The sequence below is a fragment of the Porites lutea genome, chromosome 11, assembly GCF_958299795.1.
Source record: "Porites lutea chromosome 11, jaPorLute2.1, whole genome shotgun sequence".
NCBI lineage: Eukaryota > Metazoa > Cnidaria > Anthozoa > Scleractinia > Poritidae > Porites > Porites lutea.
This window is the reverse complement of record NC_133211.1, coordinates 10,460,389-10,478,489: the sequence shown is the minus strand read 5'-3', so window position 1 is coordinate 10,478,489 and position 18,101 is coordinate 10,460,389. Positions and strand designations below refer to the sequence as shown.

General features: G+C 40.0%; 1 protein-coding gene across 1 annotated transcript; it reads left to right on the top strand.

The window, feature by feature from the left end:
* Positions 1 to 12,128: 12,128 nt before the first annotated feature.
* LOC140952973 (U6 small nuclear RNA (adenine-(43)-N(6))-methyltransferase-like) lies at positions 12,129 to 17,795 on the top strand. Its single transcript, XM_073402440.1, has 7 exons — positions 12,129 to 12,507; positions 13,080 to 13,220; positions 13,597 to 13,855; positions 14,558 to 14,627; positions 15,146 to 15,235; positions 15,642 to 15,809; positions 16,901 to 17,795. The coding sequence occupies exons 1-7, from the start codon at positions 12,177 to 12,179 to the stop codon at positions 17,438 to 17,440; spliced, it is 1,599 nt and encodes a 532-aa protein (XP_073258541.1). The 5' UTR covers positions 12,129 to 12,176; the 3' UTR covers positions 17,441 to 17,795.
* The last annotated feature ends 306 nt before the right edge of the window (positions 17,796 to 18,101 follow it).

Below are 18,101 nucleotides of genomic sequence, written 5' to 3'. Positions count from 1 at the left end.
GGAGTATATGAATTTACGGTATCTTAGAGCACTTACACCACTTTTTGAACTACTTCTATTGTTTTTGCTTGTGGTCAAACGGTCAGGAAATTGTCAGAATATTCTGTTAAGTAAAATCGCTCTTTGTGAATAAATACTATATAGTTAAGGACCAAACCCAAGTTTATTTATGTTTATTTTGCTCAGTTGATAGTCAATAACAATATCCCCTTAATTGAAATGAAAGAACCTAATTAAGAACCTTCTAAGCCTAAATTGTCAATAACTTGCCAAAAATTCAAGAAACTTTATTTACCAGACTTAAAAAAAGTAGGTTCCGACACACGGCTTTTTTAGTACATGGATCTCTTTAACTTGTAGGTTTTAGGGGAATTTGGCCCTTCAGTTCAGTTTAATTATGCCTACATATAAAGGTGAATAAAATCGTGAATTATAAGACACGTATCCTGATATTTTTGAATCCGCAACTTTTTTTTTTCCGGTTTCAAAACTTTCTACGCGTATGCGTATTTAAATCGAATTTGCCCTTCCACCCGAATCGGGATTCACTCTGGTACCCAGGGGGGCTCCTCTGGGAAAATTGGCAACAGATCAAGCGTCGAGGTCGCCATCGTGAATACAATATTCACGATAAAGAACTGGGCTCGATATTGTTACGTCACCCGATAAAAATATCCGGATTAAGCGTCCACACGATTCCGGATTTCACGGCACATTCAAAATTTTCCACTCTAGAGAGCGGATTAAAAAGGTGCTGATTCGTATGCCGGATTCACTAGATACGTGTAAACGGAAGCCGTATCCGGAAAGAAACAGTTGCGGTGTCACAGCGTTTTGGGCATCCCCGCGTTTTGGGCATCCCCATTCCCAAATCCCTAGCGTTTTGGGCATCCCCTTCTCATATTACTGCAGCGTTTTGGGCATCCCCCGGTACCCTCCCGGGATGCCCAAATCCCTAGCGTTTTGGTCATCCCCTCCAAAAAAACTGCTGGATTTCGCGGGAAAATCGAAAACGTTTTAGAGATGGCTTCCTCGAAATATAGAAATCTTTTCCAGTATCTTAAAAAGAAGGCTTATCCGGAAGGCTTTACAAAGCAAAAAACGACTCTGCGAAAATTTGCCAAAAAGTTCGAGTATGACTGAAAATTAGAGTCCTTGTTCTACGTGGCCAAGGAGAAGGATGGCACAGCACTTCGACGACTTGTTATCACCGAGGAAGAGAAAAGCGAGGGTCTTCGAAGAGTGCCACTCTGCTCCTTTCTCTGGACACGCCGGGCGCGATAATACTTTTGCACCCTGTGAAGGTTGTTCCAAGGTGTGGTACTTGGTCGGAATTGATTTAATAGAAGCCATTACTACATGTACATCTCAAAACAACAATAGATTTATTCTGTCCCGTAGGTGCAAGAGGCCTCTGTATAAATTGTGTGACAACCTTTTGTGTGTCAAGTAGCGCTGCGGGGTTAAGTTGTACAGGCCTCAAATGTCATGCATACTATGAATTCAACACCGCAAAACGCAGTTTTATTCATGTTTGTCATTTGATTGCTTTGTTTAGTATTCTTGTTTTTGGCTGTTTGGAATCATACGATCGTAGCTGCCCGTGATTGCGGCATTGCTCGCTTGTAAACAGTTCTATTAAATAAAATTGAAGCTTTGCAAACAATGAAGCGTTGTACAGCGAAGCGATGTTATGCGGTTGTAAATTTCAGTTTCGTCATGTTTTGAGCCAACGTTTACTGCCTATGGGGTTTTTTTTCTGCGCAATAAACCCGGCGAAAAATGTCAGACGATATAATTCTAACATGCATCTACACTATTCAGCCGTAAATTCGTGATTAACAATCCTGACTTTTCCCCAGTCTGAAATAATTTAGGCAAAGTCGAACCGACCAGCGTTTTGGGCATCCCCCACCGGGGATGCCCAAAACGCTAGGGATATGGGAATGGGGATGCCCAAAACGCGGGGATGCCCAAAACGCTGCGACAGCGGATTAAAAAATATCCGGATACGTGTGGACTGGGCCTGAACGAAACAATTCTCGAGAATATTATCACGTGACCTGCATTGTGCGTGACTCAAACGTGGCTCAAACCAGGTGCCTTTTTTGTTTTACCAATTCAGAATATGCTGAAATCCGTTACTTTCCACTCCATAACTACAACCATGTGCTATGTTACGGTGAACTGAGCACCTTTAGCATCAAAATCCTTTCAAGGGTGACAAATATTGAGCTAACATCATTCTGACTAGCTAGAGGTTGGGTGAGAAGCGATTTTTTGCTTCTCTCTTCCCCTCAGAGAAGCCTGATAGTCAGGCCCATGATTAGACTTGTTACTAGTCGACCTGTCATAAGTTCTTAGAAACGAACGCTGAGGTCGGGCAGCCACCGAGCGAGCGAAAAAGTCGTGAGGTCGACTTATTTCACCTGAATGGATTTAAATCATGTATACATTTACGCGGTAAAAACTGATTGACAATGAAGGCTGTGTATCAGTCACTCCCCTATTGGGAAATTGTTATGCCGTCAGCGGTGGAATTTTCGACCGGTGAATTAGCGCCAAACAGGTATGAAAAGTCCTTTTAAATGATATAACCAACCAAGAACAAAAAAATAATGAAAGGACTTTTAGAAAGTCTAGCCAATGATGAGCCGGTCAACCGACCTGAGTGAGAGGTCATTGTTAAAACTATAATGAGCTCTTGTTACACTCCAGTATAAAACGACCCTCTAGTGGCGAGGGTGCATATGAATAAAGCAAAGGCTTCGGTTCTTAGCATCTAGAAAATATGACCTCACACTAAGCACGGGGTTATTACATTTGATTTGTATAAACGTTTCGGAGCACCAGCATTTTCAGTCCTATATGGATTGTTCTCTGCTCATGTGAACCATCTACGGCCCCGTGTCCGTATCAATGAGGTTCAGTATTGATTTTAGACTAGTTTTAAAGTAGTTACGTCTGCTACAATACGATTTTTAAAGTTTCTTTTTTTTTAACTTACGAAATTACCGTATTTACTGTAAAGGTGTAACAATCATCTGTGTCTTTTTCTCTCTACAGTTAAGCCACCAGCAAGTCAAACTTGGTTTCTTGACCCCGCAAAAGAAGCTCAACTAATAAACCGCATCCAGTCTAGAGTACTTTAGTTAGGCCCAGAAGACTTTGGCCTTTTCGACTTCCGCGTAGACATCGAAGGAAATAAATCCATTTTCTCTGGAATGTAACCTGTTGTGTTCGTTTGGTTCTAAGAGCGTAATCAGTGCAATCGTTAAGGATTCTGGTCTTACGGATGAAAGTTTGTTTGATTTGATGGTTCAGAACGCTTTTATGCGGACTTGAATAAATGGCTGCTGAATAAGTGATAAAATACTTGAATAATTCATTGATTAAATGAGTGATCGATAGACAGATTGATTGAATGATTGATTGATTGATCGATCGATCAAGTGGAGTGAGTAAATGAGAGAGTAAGAGACTGAGTTAGTATTTTATGAATAAATCGATTCATTGATTGATCAGGTACCGCGGAGGGTCCGCTTGGCTCACTATCTTAGAGCCTGGAAAAGACTAACTTGAAACAGGAGCCGATTAGGGATCCTGCTTAAAAAATTCATCAAGTAAATAATATGAAGCTCAGTGACAAATTGAATGGACGAATCGATACGTTATCGCGGCATGTATGAATTTACAGTTCAGTATTTACAATTAGCATGACCAGTTACTCAGATTCCTCGGTCTGGATCCAGACCACATCAGAAAATGTTATTTTGCAATTACCCCTACTTGAAACCGGATAGGAACTTCTTGTGTTGGTGTAGTAGCTGCAGCCGATGTGGTCAGTATAAAGGTAAGTTCTGATGAAGACGCATCAGCGTTTCCTGATGTAGCCGGTTTATCCACTGACGATGCCTCCGAGCTGATCGTTGTAGCTAAAGAGTCTGAGGCTATTGATAGCATGTTTTCTGAACGGGATGCCGTAGTTGGTGCCGGTGCAATAATTTCTGTAGCTGTAGAACCAACTGTGGTTGCAGTTAGTACTGTAGATGGAGTTACCGCTGTGCCTGTTATGGTTAGTATCGCTGTAGTCCTTGTTGATGAAGTTGCCGTTGGTGTTGCCGATTTAGTTGATCCAATGTCCAGAGTTGTTGTTGATGATGTGTTCGCAGCCTCTAACGCCACTGTTGATGTAATAGCTGTAATGACGGAAGCTGTTGACGGTGTGATTCCGTCAGTGTTTGTAGTTGTTACTTGTTTGTTTGGTGTGACTACAGTTGATGGATAACTGACTTTTGATAAAGGAGTGGATGTCGCTGTATTTGTGACGGATGCCCTAGCAGTATCCATCCTTGTTACCTGAACCACTGTAACTGTTGTCGGAGCACTTACTGTGAGATCAGGTAAACCTTGTGCGGAGGTTGCATCTCCTGATGTTGGCGTTATTTTTGTTTTTGTAGTTGAAGTTTCTGCAGCTGACATATTCGCTGTGGGCGTATCTTCTGTACCTGTTGTTGGTGTAACTTTTAGCAAACTTCTTGGCACACTGGCTGTCGACGAAGAAACTGTTTTAGTCTCCGCTGTTTTCGTTCCTGGTGTGGTAGTAGGTGGGTTGCTTCCAGCTGTAGTTTCTGTGGCTAATGTATTTGCTGCTGTTGCTGTTATAGTTTCTGCATCTGTTGCAGTCTTTGTTTGTGGCAGTGGTGTTGTTTCTTGCAAAGTCAATGAAGTCATACCCGCCGTAGACAATTTAGCTTCCATACTCGTAACTGCTGGAATTACTTCTAACGAAAATATTGAGGCCTCTGAACTTGATGCATTTGTTAGAGAAGAAATCGTTGCGTTTGGGCGTTCTGCTAATGTGAGTATATACGATGGTGATGGTGTACAAACAGTTACCGTCGATGTCAGTATAGATGTAGTCGTTATTGTGCTAGTTGTTGTTTCTGTTCTTGTAACTGAGCTGTTAGATGATGCCATACTTGGTGCGATCGATGATGTCGTTGAGGTTGCTGTTGTTGAAGCTGGGTTGGGTTTAGGGTCGGGATCAGGATTAGGATTAGGACTTGGGTCTGTCTTCGGGGTAGGTGGCGCAGTACACTTATTAAACAACTTCAAGTTCGTTTGTAACGCAGCCCATTTTCCGAAGTCATGAATTGTACGCCGCTCTCCCCAGTCCCATTTCCACACGTTCCACCACTGATAAAAAATTCCGGCATTTAGTTCCAGTGCTTTCAAACGCAAACAAAGGGTTACACACCACGTTTTGTCACAATAGGATAGGGTCACAGGGAGCCCAATTCGCACTAATGTGCCTTCTCCATAGGCACCAGCACGGATAGCGTGGGCTGATATATAGCCTTCAATACTTGCCGTGACTTCGGAGAAAGGCTCAATCTGTCAAGAGAATAAACCTCTTGTAACTAAATTGAATAGTTAATAAAGGTTTACATTTTCATTGTTTTAATTTTCTAGCAAGGAGAAATGTCTTCTAGGCTGGGTTTGCTGTAGACCGTTCTCAGTCGACTATTTTTCCGTAAGATAGTCGAGAACGAGCACTGCAGGCGGCCATCTTGACCAAGTCTAACTTGAATATAACTAGCTTGTGTGGCAGGCGTTAAAAGGGGAAGGGAAAGCGCCTCTCGCGCGCTCGCGCGCGCGGATTTACCCTTCCCCTTTCCCTTTTAACGCCTGCCACGCAGACCAGAAGCTGCCATTGCGCTATTAACCCCGGTACCTCATCCTCGTTACATTCGATACCAATTGCAAAATGGCTGCCAGTGACGGTGACGGCTCAATCTTGACGCTAACGAAAAAATTGGGACTGTGAACAGTCTAGGTTCACTGTTATGTTTGCAAAGGATAATTCAACTTAAGGAATGATAAGCAAGTTGCCTTATAATACAGATGCCTAGAAAATTGCGGAAACGCCAGGTTCGTCACCATTGTGCTAGCACCGGCGCTAAGCACAAAAACCTGACCAAAGTGGAACAACAAAAAAATCTTCCACCAACTTAAAGCTTAAACAATCCTTAAGCATCCCGTAACAACCCAATAACCTTTTTATCATATCACGGTTATCACCTTAACTTGATTTTGTGCAATGTGTGGAAAACCAGAGTAGGGGAACAATGTTATTATAACGAGTTGTACATACCTGCACGGTTAGTTTGACGGGATTAAGTGAATTCTTAGAAGGAGGAAAACTCAGCTTGATATTAACTTTGACTTTCAAGGCAAAGTCCACTCCAAGTCTCAGGGCGTGTACAGGAACAGAAACACTCTAAAAAAGATAAATATACTCTTTTAATAAACTAAACAGTAAGTTTTGTGTTAGTCCTGTCAGTACTGTGAGAGAATTAAGCTGCTCTTCCCCTGTTCTGATGTTTCAAAAAAGATGAATACTTATACATATTTAGCCTGTCAACAGGCCTTATGGTTAGGGTATAACGAGAGAATATCTTCATCATTTTGGTTTATTATCTCTCAATTTTAATAGAGCCTGACGCTTACTAACAAATCATATTTATAAACTAGGGAAGGCTTAAGTTTGTAAATCCTGCCCACAGCGGTATAGCCCAACCACTTATTGCTCCGACGAAGGGCTTAGCTAAAGATGGAAATGTATAAGTTATTACAACCAATCATCTGACAAAGAATTACACAATAAATAGATGTTTTTAAAAAAGTCTCACCATCTTTATTTGCCACTGATGTCCAGAAGATACAGGCTTTCCTTGCAATTGAGATCTTGAGTACTTAATAGACAGTATGGCCGGCAGGTTTTTACCTCCGATTGATAGCTTGAAGGCGACACCTACCTCTTTAAGACCTTCACTGCCGAACTTTACAGAGAATATAGCACTTCCCTTCACTTTGAATCCAAGAACTTCTTTCACAAACAGCGCAAATGTTTTCTCCGCTCCAAGGTACAAGGGCTCCGTTTTTGCCCATATTTCACGGATGATTTTATTGTCCTCGTCGTTGGCTCTCCGAATGCGTTTCAAAGAGGTGATTGACGAGTTGGTTGAGTTGTGCTGTTGCATCGGCGCGGAAAAGTTTGTCGGGATTTCGCTTGAATTAGTAGCATTATATGGGAACTTTTCAGTTTCGTTGAGTGAAAAAGTGGTCGCTTTTGAAACTTTAAGCTTCACAAAAACATTTGGATTTATCTTCAAAAAATCGAAATTTTCTGTTTCTACGAGCCACAGGTGCCTTGTCAAATTAACTTTCATTATGGTTGATATCGTATCATTTAGACCCCCGTTGTTGTCAATAAATTCTCCTAAGTTCAACTCTGTATAAAAATGAGAGCTACTCTCAAGTATCATTCCGCTGCTCTTGTTGACAGTTGCAAAATCAGAGTAAGTCATATTCATATCTATATCAACCTCTGACGATGTGTTTGTGAAATCTGAGTTGTTAAAATGATTACTTATCCGGATGATATCCTTATCAGAAGTGGTTGCTTCTCGATGCATTTTTACAGGGCGTGGCAGTAGAAGGGACTCCTCAGGGTGAATCGAGTTGAATCCAGCCCCATTTATACCATCCACGTCTTCGTACAGGTCTCGCTTAAGTGATGGGAGTAACTGTTCAAGAATGCCAAACACAAGACGCAATTGCTCTTCACTGGTGGAATAATTCCCATAAAGTTTAACTAATCTTCCAGTTCCGTTTTTTGCTGTTCTAGAATATAGACGTATGAAGATTGTAAATATCATATTACCCACTCCCCTAAGGGTTTTTCAGGAATAATTTACAACACTGGTTGGTTTCGGCCCTTCGGACCTCATGATCATTTTTTTCTAAAAATAAGGGGGGGGGGGGGGAGGGAGACTTCTTCTGGATCTGCCACTGCTGCTTCATGTAGCAGTTCACAAGTACACGGAAGAAATGAGTATGTGAGTGTGAATTTGAGATAGACCACCACACCAGGAACTACGTCCCCTACTCTTTCGGAGGCAGTGTGTGGGTTCTTTAAGGTGGAAGGTTAGTGATACAATGATAGCTAAAAAAAGTGAATTAACACTCACCGAAAACCCGAGCCATTTATCTTTACATAATTACATTGCTCAAACCCCTTCACCCCACATAGAGTCGCGTTCTTTTCATCTTTTTGAGCTACAAAATATTTAAAATCACCTTGAATCTAGTCGCTGAAGTCGAACCACGAAGTAGTTTGTCCTTATTTGGACGTCTCTACCTATGTCCACATTTCCCCCCACGTGTGACAGGTTGAATCTCATAAGGAACCAGTATCCCTCAGACGTTTTATTAAGGACCCGGATTCCAACTGTTGCGTGGAGGGGTACCTTATGATAATAAGTCAGGAAAGAAAAGCAATACTGTTAATAGGAAAAAAGTCATCAAATTTGACCCATACGACTGCAAGCAGCTTGTAATAGGACATGCTAAAGCACACAGTTAAACAGCCAATGAAAATGAAGCAAAAAATGTCACTAGCCAATAACATTTAACTACCAGATCCCATGCTAATATATATAATACTAGCCAATCATAATCAACGGGAAAAAAGTCTTCATTGAGCATTTTAGCTAGCTTCAGCTTGAAAACATTTTCCCCTTAGACAGTAGAGTTTAAAGGGAAGTCTGCGCTTACATGCATTTAACATTCCCTTACTTGCGTTTCTCATATTTTGGTGTAATTGATACAATAATTTAGTGCTGAATCGCAGACTTTATGTCCTACAGTTCAGGCGCAGTTGTGTTTGTAATTCAGACTTTTATGTCAGAAATTACTCGGCAGGCAATTCTATTACCTGGCAGCACTTAATATTTTGCTTTACTCGCTCCTACCATCATGAACAAAGTTAACAGTTAGTTTAGATCGCACTGGTGAAAGTTAGTAAAACCTCTTTAAAATACGGATTTAACCAAAGAATGAGGCTAAGATGTGTTTTTTTTCTTAAAACCGAAAGGGGTTTGTGAATTTGGCCTTTTTCATTTGTCAACTTGTCTTCGGTTTTTGTCAATTGCAAGTTCACGGTTTTATTCTTTCCTTGCGGTTTTCAAGAGGCACCATTAACGATATGAGCGCCCTCTTATAATGGTTAATGTATGTGTTGTTTACGGAAACTACGCGCTGAAAGAAATATCAAAAAATATAATATCTTTGTCTCAATTAAATTGCTCTGTTTATTCCGCAGGATTTTTTTTAGAGATGCCGGTTTTCTGAACAAATTAAACTAGCGAATTGACCAGAGAAAGGCCAACCCATCATCTTGGCCCCTATTCCTAGTTTTTGTTTATATTGAAGAAAAGCTTTGAACCATAGAAATGATGGACATGGAACCCATAGCGACTTAAACGCAAAATCGTTTTCAAAACTCCAACTAGTTATGGTATTTGAATAACGCCAACACGTGTTTAACTTTCAATGTCAACTGCCAATAAGACCTAACTAAGTTCAAATTAAAGTATTGCGCATTCAGAAAGTTTACAAACATGAATAGAATCCGCCCTGGGCAGCATTTGGTGATACCGAACTGAAGATTACCAGTGACGTCAAACAAAGATTCAAGCCAGGGATGGAGACATAACACAAACACGGAAGTCGCTAACGCGTTCGAACTACCTTCAGACTTTTGCACCACTTAAAAATGTTTAATTTGCAATCGGCATTAAGCGGAAGGGTCGCACTAATGTGCATTTAAATGGCAATTTTATCCTTTTCAGTAAAAAAAATTAGGAAAATTGTGTAAAACCCAGTTAGTACATTAACCATTACAAAGTCTTCCTCCGAAGTATTCGTTTCTCTGGACGAGAATTATATTTCGTCAGTCGCAAAAGGTCGGCACAATTTGGGAATGCTTCGCAATAACACTGGGAGAGAAAATTCGTTGAATTCTTCTCTCATGCATTACTTTTGTTCTGTTATTTACTCTTACACAGTCTGGGTAGCTAAGTATCGTACTTGTCTTGCAGGCTGGGATGCAGGGGCCGAATCAAACGTTTGAGACAACTGTGTAGAGCTTTTCAACAACCATTAAGTAACTTTACCTTTCTGCTTTTCTCCCAGATTCACCTCTACGTTTTGAACCACTCGATATGTCAGAGTTTCGTTTCTCTCCAGTTTGACTTCTGTTAAGTTAGTTGATGATGGTAAGGTATAGTATACGGCCAAAAATGTCACTACTGCAAGTATTGCGACTATTAATAAGACGCCTATCGCAATCACCTTGGACTTACGGGATAGACTCATCGTTGTTCAATGCTGATGATATCAGGAAAAAAGGCACTCTACTTTTGAGGGGTCTTTTGATGACACCACGTTCTCTTCTCAAATGCAAAGACACTCACTACAACGATTAATAATATCGATCAGACAAAATGCCGCACATTCGTGCACGTGATTTTAGAGACATTGTTTAATTTATGGCCCTTAAATTAGAAGTAGCGTAACAAGTATCTGGGATACGTCAGAGGTTGGCAACGAAGGCGGGAAAACTGAAACGCTTTTTACTGTACCACGTCCAAAAAAGAGCAAATTAACGGGTAAGGGCAGCCCTTAACTAGCCTGAAGAAGTTAAAGACAGGTGAGGAGCTATACATATACTAATATAGACTATACTTTACTATATACTACAATATACTATATCCTGCTATATATATATACTAATGCAACTCTGTGTTGATCACAGCTGATCTTAAAAGTATTTCATTCGTCGAAGGTTGTTTTATTAAGAATGGCGAATTCTGTTTTGCCAGAAAAGATAGACAGAATGGGTTTATTTATACTTAACCATCACAACTTGCCGGCTGTAGCTAATTCAGTGCCCACTTTTGACCTATAACAGGAGAAACACGGAAGAAAGGTAATATCAATGTCAGTAGACAGTCACTTCTTGTCATAAATTAAACTTGTGAGACTCGGAAGGCGTGAAGCCCAAAAGACGTAAGGAAGTAATTTGCAACAGGGCCACTCACTGCGATAATATAACTCAAAACCACTTAAACATAGCATTAATGAACGTATTTTAGTATTTAAACGGTAGGTATAGACATATTTTCATCTCCTAAAAATTTTTCATCTGTTCGGATTTCCTAGCTGAAAGTCTGATGATCCGAAAATTATAGGGATCAAAACTTACCTTTTCGAAAATTGCAGCCAGAAAAAAGGCTCCCGAAAATTCTAGGTGACCTTTTTAGGGTAAAAGTCCGTTAAAAATGGGCGATTATACCATTTTTTATGTGTTCGAAAATCCTAGGAGAGGCAGGCAAGCAAGAAATTTTACAACAAATGTTCCGAAAATTCTAGATCTCAAATCGTCTTCCGAACAGATATTTTCCGAAAATTGATGTTGGGTGCCCCTTTTTACAAGGCATCATGCAGTGACTCTGCTTTATATAACAGTTACTACTGGTATATGTGTTTAGTACTGGCGGCACACTAAACTTAAACATCCTAACCAACTTGATCGGTGGTCAGTTGAAGGGAATTTTTTGCTTGTTTACCACTTAAGGGCGGAGTGGCAGTTGTCTATGAACGCAATTGCTTTTTAACCAACACTTTGTCAGAAGCCATTGTTTAAGTAATTAATAAACTCATTTTCAGCACTAAGTGGACTTTTATTCTTCATGAAAACACTTTAAGCTACTTAATCGGTCATACCCCTAATTGGAGGCTAATATCATACCACGTGAACGCTGAAGGGCCAATATATTTATTTTCCTGTTCCACAGCTTTCTTTATTTTCAACCCAAATTTTCTGAACATTATCTATTTTATATATAGTTAAAAAATTCACTTCAAACGCATCGAATGTATTTATTATTATTATCATTATTTTTATTATTATTATTATTATTATTATTATTATTATCGTTATCATCATTGTCATTATTATCATCATTATCGTTATCGTTACCTTTATTATTATTATCCGAGAAATAACCTGAATTTCATCCGATTACTTGGAGTCGTTATTACTCCCTCAGTAACGTTGCTGAGAGGAGAAAACGACTCGAAGCCATCGGATGAAATTCAGGCTATCCGAGAAAATGCTTGGAATAAAAGAAAAAAAGGAACCCGGATTAAAATTTAACCTCTAGTTGGAAAACCGCGTAAGAGGTCTGGACACTACATGCCAGCTTTCACGTCCAACATGGCCGCAACCAAAGCTTCCATGGTTTGCTTTGACTCATGCGAACATCATGGGCTTTAATGACCTCATGCACCCGAGAAATATCTACAGAAACGCTCCACCAGACTTCAAAGTGCTTGGTGAAAAATTCGACTACTTTAGGAAGCATACGAAGGAAACTAAACCCGGACGATTCACTTTGAATTTTAAAAATCCTGAGGCGCTGCGAGCTTTAACTTGCGCTTTGCTCGAGCATGACTTCAAGATCAAAATCAGCATCCCATTAGATCGACTTATCCCCACAGTGCCTCTTCGGCTTAACTACGTCTTGTGGATCGAAGATCTTCTCTCATGCCTTTCAGAAGATCACTGTCACGCAATTGTACGTGGGTTTGACATTGGTAAGATCCCGAATTTCTCGTTTAGTCTCCTAATAAAACGCGATTAAACCGTTTCCGAAACAATAGAAAGGGAAACCGATCATTTTATTCACAGTTTTTCTTTAAGACAAGTAAACTTTTTTGATGGCTGTATTTTGTGGGTGGGTTTTGATTGCATTCATAGCCTGTGTAACCGCTAGCATTCATTGCTGTTATTTGTAGCTCAGGAAGTGTCACGCAATAATAATAAATGTCTGCGATCAGCAACGAGTGCAGTGAAAATGGTAATTTTTTGATGTATCATAAGCAGAACTGAGTTGTGGTGGATCAATTTCTTAAATTATTTTTTGTTGCTTTTATTAACTGCAAACAAAATCTCTGACCAATCTTCACATTTTCCTCCCTCAGTTCACTGAAACCCCACCCCCCCCCCACCCTTAATCTTTTTTGCTGGGCCTTTGTTCGGCATTTGTCACATTAATTTAATAGACTATGAGGTGAAAAATAAAGCCCTTCTTGCCTTAATAACCCAACCGTTTTTCCAGATATGTTTTTTGTTTTTAATTTTGCCATTTCGTGTTATTTTGTACTAGGATCAGGTGCCTCCTGCATCTATCCACTGTTAGGTGCTAAACTCAACAACTGGCATTTCTTGGCAACTGAGGTAGATGACTTGTCAGTTTCATATGCTGTAGACAATGTGAAAAGCAATGGCTTGGAAAATAACATTAAAGGTAAGAAAGCATTCATGCGCATTGTAGATTTTGCTGACTAGTTTTAAAGATTACTATCCATGATACATTGATTAACTGGAGTGTGAAAAATTAGATAATACAGCTCATCCTTGTGAAAAATTTCTGGAAGACATAGCATCCTCCATTTCAACCAGATTGTCCTGAAAAGTTTTGTGTCATTTGGAAAACCATGGTCACTCTTTAACAACCATTTTTGAGCGCTATTTTGCTATGTTTTTGCTGGTCAGTCTCAATCTTATGGCAAAAAATAATATATCAACAATATCACCTTTGCACTGGGAAAACAACAATGCCCATACAGAAAAGTAATAATTCTAGCATTTTTCAGACCAGCTAAAAATCTCATTTCATTTAGTGAAACAGGTAACCAATGACAACTATCTCAAGAAACCCACTGAAGAGGAAGACAACAAAGAATTTGATTTCTGCATGTGCAATCCACCATTCTTTAAGAATGAGTTTGAGGCTTCTCATGGGATAACACGCAGCATCAAACGTCCTCAGCCTAGCGGTGTGTGCACTGGAACAGAAACTGAAACTGTTGCTGGAGGGGGTGAGGTGGAATTTGTTAAAGAAATTATCAAAGACAGCCTCGTTATGAAAGAGCAAATCAGGTATTGTGACCCATGGCTGTAATTTTGCATGCACATGTAACCAGATTACTACAATATTTATTTCTAACAAGAGTTTCTGTACTTAAGTCGATAATAATTCAATTCCCTGCTGTTTTCTTGCTGTGAGAGACCTCTGCTCTGGGGGCGGGGGGGGGGGGGGGTACTGCCATATGTGGGCTATATAGATTGGTATGTGCCGCCGTGAAGGGTATGGTTTTCAAGCAGTTTACTCTAGTATAGGGTATATAAATCAGAGCATTTGGGTCTAGAATAGGGTATCATTTTTAGGGAAACTGATCAGTTGGTTGAAGATTTTATCTAGACTAGGGATTGTGGTATAAGGTTTTGTTTTGGCTAGACTGTGCTAGTGACCTCGTAGTTTCTGGAAAACTCTAGGATAAGGGGGACTTGGGGAGTTTACTCTAGTATAGGGTAGCAAAATTCAGCTGAACTAGCTCTGGGATAGGTTAAGGGTCCCAGGTTCCCAGCTGCACATCCCCACCCAGAAATTCCTAAAGTACACCCCTTCCCCCAGGCCTTTGCTAGCAGAGGAACAATTCAACATTTATTTTCATTTATTTGCCATTAATTCAAATATGAAAAAAGACCTATCTTTGACGTGTTAATTGTGTTTTGTGCATAATGATCAATCAGTGGTCTGTGATTCAAAAACTAAATTAGACTTTTTTCGTTAATTTTTAGCTGGTACACTACAATGCTTGGCAAGAAGTCAAGTGTAGCCCCTATCCTTGCTTTTCTCAAAGAAAATGATGTAAGTACAGTAATTATGATACATATCTGCACCAAAACAAGATCATGGTGGCACATGTAGCACAGGCTCAAAAAATCTACCTTTCAATTTTTTGGGGGGTGGGGGGGTGGGGAGGGTGAGGAGTGGGAGGGGGTTTGGAATGGGAGTCTAGACAACAGGCAGCAGCAGTCCCATTCCCTATCAGGTGGAATTAAGAAAGCTCAGTGATAGAGCAATTATAATTATCAGGAAGACTGAAATGCATTCTTAAAAGAGATACTGGCAAAACTGTCTGGCAAGTACTGAATGGTTTATGTTATGATTACTTTTGCCTTGCCAGAGTAAATCAATTGCAGGTTAAGAAGGACAAATGAGACTTACTCCCTACTCACTTCTTTTTCCTGTATGTGGTTAGCCATTGGCTTTAAAAATCCTGCATATGATTATATATTTGTTTGTATACAAAAGAAAGACGCTTTCTTATTTCAAATACTTTTTTTGTTTCCAACCTGTCAACTGTCAGTTTCTTTCTCCCCCAGATAAAGACTATAACAACCACTGAGTTTTGCCAGGGGCACACAATGCGCTGGGGTGTGGCCTGGTCATTTTTACCTGATGTGGTCATGCAGGTATGGTAGGATTTTGGTAGGACATTTACTATTGGTGACTGTGAATCAAAAGAATAGTTTGTCCTATCCTTTGTCTTATCCCTTTGTTTTGTACCACCAGTTGGAAGTTATCTTATTTTGCTTCCAGCATGTTTATCTGTGCTTGGACTAGTTGCATGTCTTGTGCACATGTATATTCACGTCATGTAAGGGAATCCAAGACAGTCTTGGATTCTGGATTTCCCTTACTGGATTTCAGATTTTTTGTCAGTGGAACTTAGATTCCAGATTCCAATTGATTGAGAGATACTGGATTTTTTTTAGCTTTCTCCAGATGTCAAAGCCTAGGATCTGGATTCCACAAGCCAAAGTTCCCAGATTCTGTGATTAAAATAACTTACCCTCTATGCCGTTTCCTCTCCTTCAGGAATCTCCTTCAAAACGCCGTAAAAAAGCAAAAAAGGCAAAGCCTCTTCAGCTGATTATTCCCAACGAAGTTACAGCCACAGAAACAGGATGCGACAAGGAGCTTAAACTAACAGACAGGGTGAAGGCAACAGTAGATTATGTCAGGAAGACACTGTATGAGTTAAAGGTAAGTACCTTCCTGTATCTGGTAATCCCTGCACAAAATTGGACGTTATTCATTTTAACTAGAGGTTAAAAATTCTAGGTATAATGTTGCGAGCAGACGCAGGGCAGTAGAACATCATCTGAGAGACGATGAACTGACATACACATTTTTCTAATTGCAGACCCTTTAATTGGGCCAATGAATAGTTGTGGGATAAAGGAGTACTTGGGAGTCTTACAATGACGAATTTTTCTGTGATTTGGGTCTTTATTGGCCAGTTTTTGTTTTTACCCATACGAAAATTACTGTGAAGTATATGAAATAATTCATTTTTGAACTGCGGTTGTAGATGAGAGTGAAGAATGATCATCGCAGTAAATTTTCCAGTTTAAGCAATTGGAAAGAAGAAGCCTGAAAAAAAAAAAAATTTTCAGGCTTCTTCTTTCCAATTGCTTAAATTGGAAAATTTACTGCGATGATCATTCTTCACTCTCACGAAAATTACTGTGAATCTGTTTGCGCGCGCTAAAATGTGAGAAACGTAGCGCAATTAGACAAACCTCTTGGTCTTGGATTGGCAATGCAGGACATACGTGCTAAAAATTATTCTGACAAACATAAATCTGATTTTACGCCTTGATAGCAACAGGACACCTAAGGAACCACGGAGAACCCAAAGATAAGTGTACTGCTCGCCTGGGGGCTCGTAGCAACTATGAAACTCTATGATAATTAGTGGGATGAATCATGCAAATTTGTTCTCTTTGAGTTATGGCTTGATACAACTGCGCGATTAAGAGCCTAGCGTGTCCCAGGCTATCAGTCAACAAGGACAAGCCAAAAGAACAATCAGTGCATGAAAAAACTGGGAGCCTTGAACAGGCTTGTATGAGTCTAGTCATCCCATATTACGTCGTACATATTTAAGTCCAACTTGTTAGAACACTCCTTTAGTTTTCTCTGTGGCAGGTCTCGTGATCCTTATAAGTGGGATCGTTCGCTTCATCATTCGCATGTGGGAAAGCTGCGCATACTTTTCTTTAATAATTTAGCTTGTATTTCGTACTTTAGAATACTCAGTTGAATATTTTATGTTGCATTCTATCGTTAAGGTTGCTGTGACTAAAGCGCATGATGAAACAGACAAATCAGCTGGGGTATTGACCTTCCATTGTCGTGCCTCAGACAAAACTTGGGCTCATCAGCGGAGAAAACGGCGGGAACTGCTTAGAAAAAAAGTTGGACAAGAAAACCATGGAGACTGTCAGACTCATGATGAAGAGTTAGCCGCAAAAGAAACAGCAGAAGATACTACTCTTCATGACATCAACTCCCAAGATACTTCAGGAGAAAAAAGCACAGGTACGGAAAGCTTAAAAGCCAATGAGACGTTAACAAATTCTGACGTTTCTCAAGTCGAAGAATTCAAATCGCGCGAAGATCCATCACAAAGTAATGATACTCAACAAGGCAGTACTCTCCCCAGATCTCTCTTGTCGTTCGTGGTTCGAGTTGGGGCTGGTGCTGAGATAAGTAGTGAGCTGCCGCCTGATTGTGTTGTGTTGGAAATGACGTGGGTTGACGGACAGGACAAAAACGATTTATATCAGTTATATCAGTACTTTCAGAATAAACTTGTCAGAGGGTTTTAGAGTATTTTAACGTTAAATTGGCTTTACGTTTAACACTCAAGATTTCTTTTTATTTCGATTTGATTTTCGATTTGATTTTGGCTCCATTTCATTTCGATCTACGAAATGCTAAGGTCTATTTTTTTTAGCCAGCCAGCTGGTGACTAAAAAACTTTTTTTAGCGCACTAACGCACGTATTGTTGCCTTCTGTAACTTTCATTTTAGTTGAAAGCTTACGTTCTTAGTTTCTGCTTGAATCAAAGGTCACTGGATTAAATTCGGAGGAGCGTTACTAACTCAGACATAAGATATCCGTTCTGATGCGCAACCCCCGACCTCCCCACTCCGGGTTTAGTTAACGTTAGGTAATTAAAACTAGTGACGATAGCAAACATGTAACGAAAAATAGGCACTTGATGAAGTACATGTGGTTGTAAAAGTTTGTATTCTACCATGACCTGTGGGGTCATGTTGTTATTTCTACTGCAAATTCATTGCCAGCTTACGTGCTATGGTTGTGACTTACGCATAGTGGCTACACATCTAGAGAGGTAACTACTAAAACAATGTACAAAAATATACGGTAACTGTCAATAAATTTATAGGGGTTACATGATAAATCAACTCTCTTCTGTCTTATATGCGCATCGAAAGATACTGTCCATTCGCTAAAAAGGTGTC

Bases quoted from the DNA above. Each gene is read 5' to 3' on its own strand.
- LOC140952973 (XM_073402440.1), top strand. From the start codon at position 12,177: ATGGGCTTTAATGACCTCATGCACCCGAGAAATATCTACAGAAACGCT. The intron at 13,856-14,557 runs GTATTGTGACCC...GTTAATTTTTAG, and splicing joins GTTATGAAAGAGCAAATCAG to CTGGTACACTACAATGCTTG. The intron at 15,236-15,641 runs GTATGGTAGGAT...CCTCTCCTTCAG, and splicing joins TACCTGATGTGGTCATGCAG to GAATCTCCTTCAAAACGCCG.